At 48.3% G+C, this 1,128-nt stretch overlaps 1 protein-coding gene across 1 annotated transcript; it reads right to left on the reverse strand.

The window, feature by feature from the left end:
* Positions 1-433: 433 nt before the first annotated feature.
* SARC_16865 (hypothetical protein) lies at positions 434-616 on the reverse strand (the record flags this gene model as incomplete). Its single annotated transcript, XM_014289032.1, has 1 exon — positions 434-616. A coding segment is annotated over one exon (183 nt), but the record flags the coding sequence as incomplete, so codon positions are not given.
* Positions 617-1,128: the final 512 nt, after the last annotated feature.

Below are 1,128 nucleotides of genomic sequence, written 5' to 3' on the forward strand. Positions count from 1 at the left end.
TGTGTGTGTGTGTGTGTGTGTGTGTGTGTGTGTGTGTGTGTGTGCTTGTATGTATGTACGCATGTAGTCTTAAGCTACATCTTTATCTTCCATTATGCAAGTCAATTTATGCGTAATATATAGGTCTGCACTCTTTGTACGGACCACACGGATCAGACGGATGCGTTTACATACCTGTCCGCTAGTAGCAAAAAAAATGGTACAAATTAGGCCCTAAAGAAGACCGGCTACCCCACTGGCCAGACGTCCCCGATCACTACCGTGCCACCCTACCACCCATATTCTAGATTGCACCCTATATACATATCTACATATCTTTTCATGCATATAGTTATAGAGTGCCAACATACTCGACGGACACAGCAACACGCCTACGCGACAGACACGGCCACACCCGGAATAACATATCCAATACACGCATGCGATAGTATACCTGGCTGCTGGTAGTGGACAGATGGTCCGTATGAGGCCCCAGGTTAAACCTACTTCCCGTGCTAGTCAGACTACCCTGATCACCATCGTCAAAGCCCAGGGGACTGCTGGCGCCCATGTTCTTCTCCACGGTGCCCAGCATGGACGAGAAACTCCGTCTGCGCTCCAGTTCCCAGTTGGACATGCTCTGGGTGGGGGTTTGTGGGCAGGTGCATAAGGGGTAAACGAACGGACTTGGGGTCTTGGGATGGGTGTATGAGGATATGGAGAGCCATTTGTAATAAAACGAGATAAAATAGAATGGGTCACTCAATCGATTGGGGGTGTAGTGACAAGGCCTGACGTCAGCTGGGGCAGTGCCAACACCTATCACCCACTGAACCCAACCATCGAGGAGACACTGAGCCTGAAATCCAGGTCCCAATTGAACGTACTAAATAGGTTAAATGGGTGTGATCGGAGTCGATTGCGTTATTCAGAGATTGACGAATGTACGTGATCGTTTAAAACAACCCACCCCCAGCCAGAGCGAGAGGCATGCGCACGCACACATGCACACCCATACATGTATGTATGGAGAAAGTATGTCCACTCGTTCATGAGCATATACTCACCTGAATATGGCGAAGATACACTCAAAAGCCACACTGACAAATACAGACATATTATATGTGTGCAAATTGCTGAGCATAGTGT

The sequence above is a fragment of the Sphaeroforma arctica genome, assembly GCF_001186125.1.
Source record: "Sphaeroforma arctica JP610 unplaced genomic scaffold supercont1.9096, whole genome shotgun sequence".
NCBI lineage: Eukaryota > Ichthyosporea > Ichthyophonida > Sphaeroforma > Sphaeroforma arctica.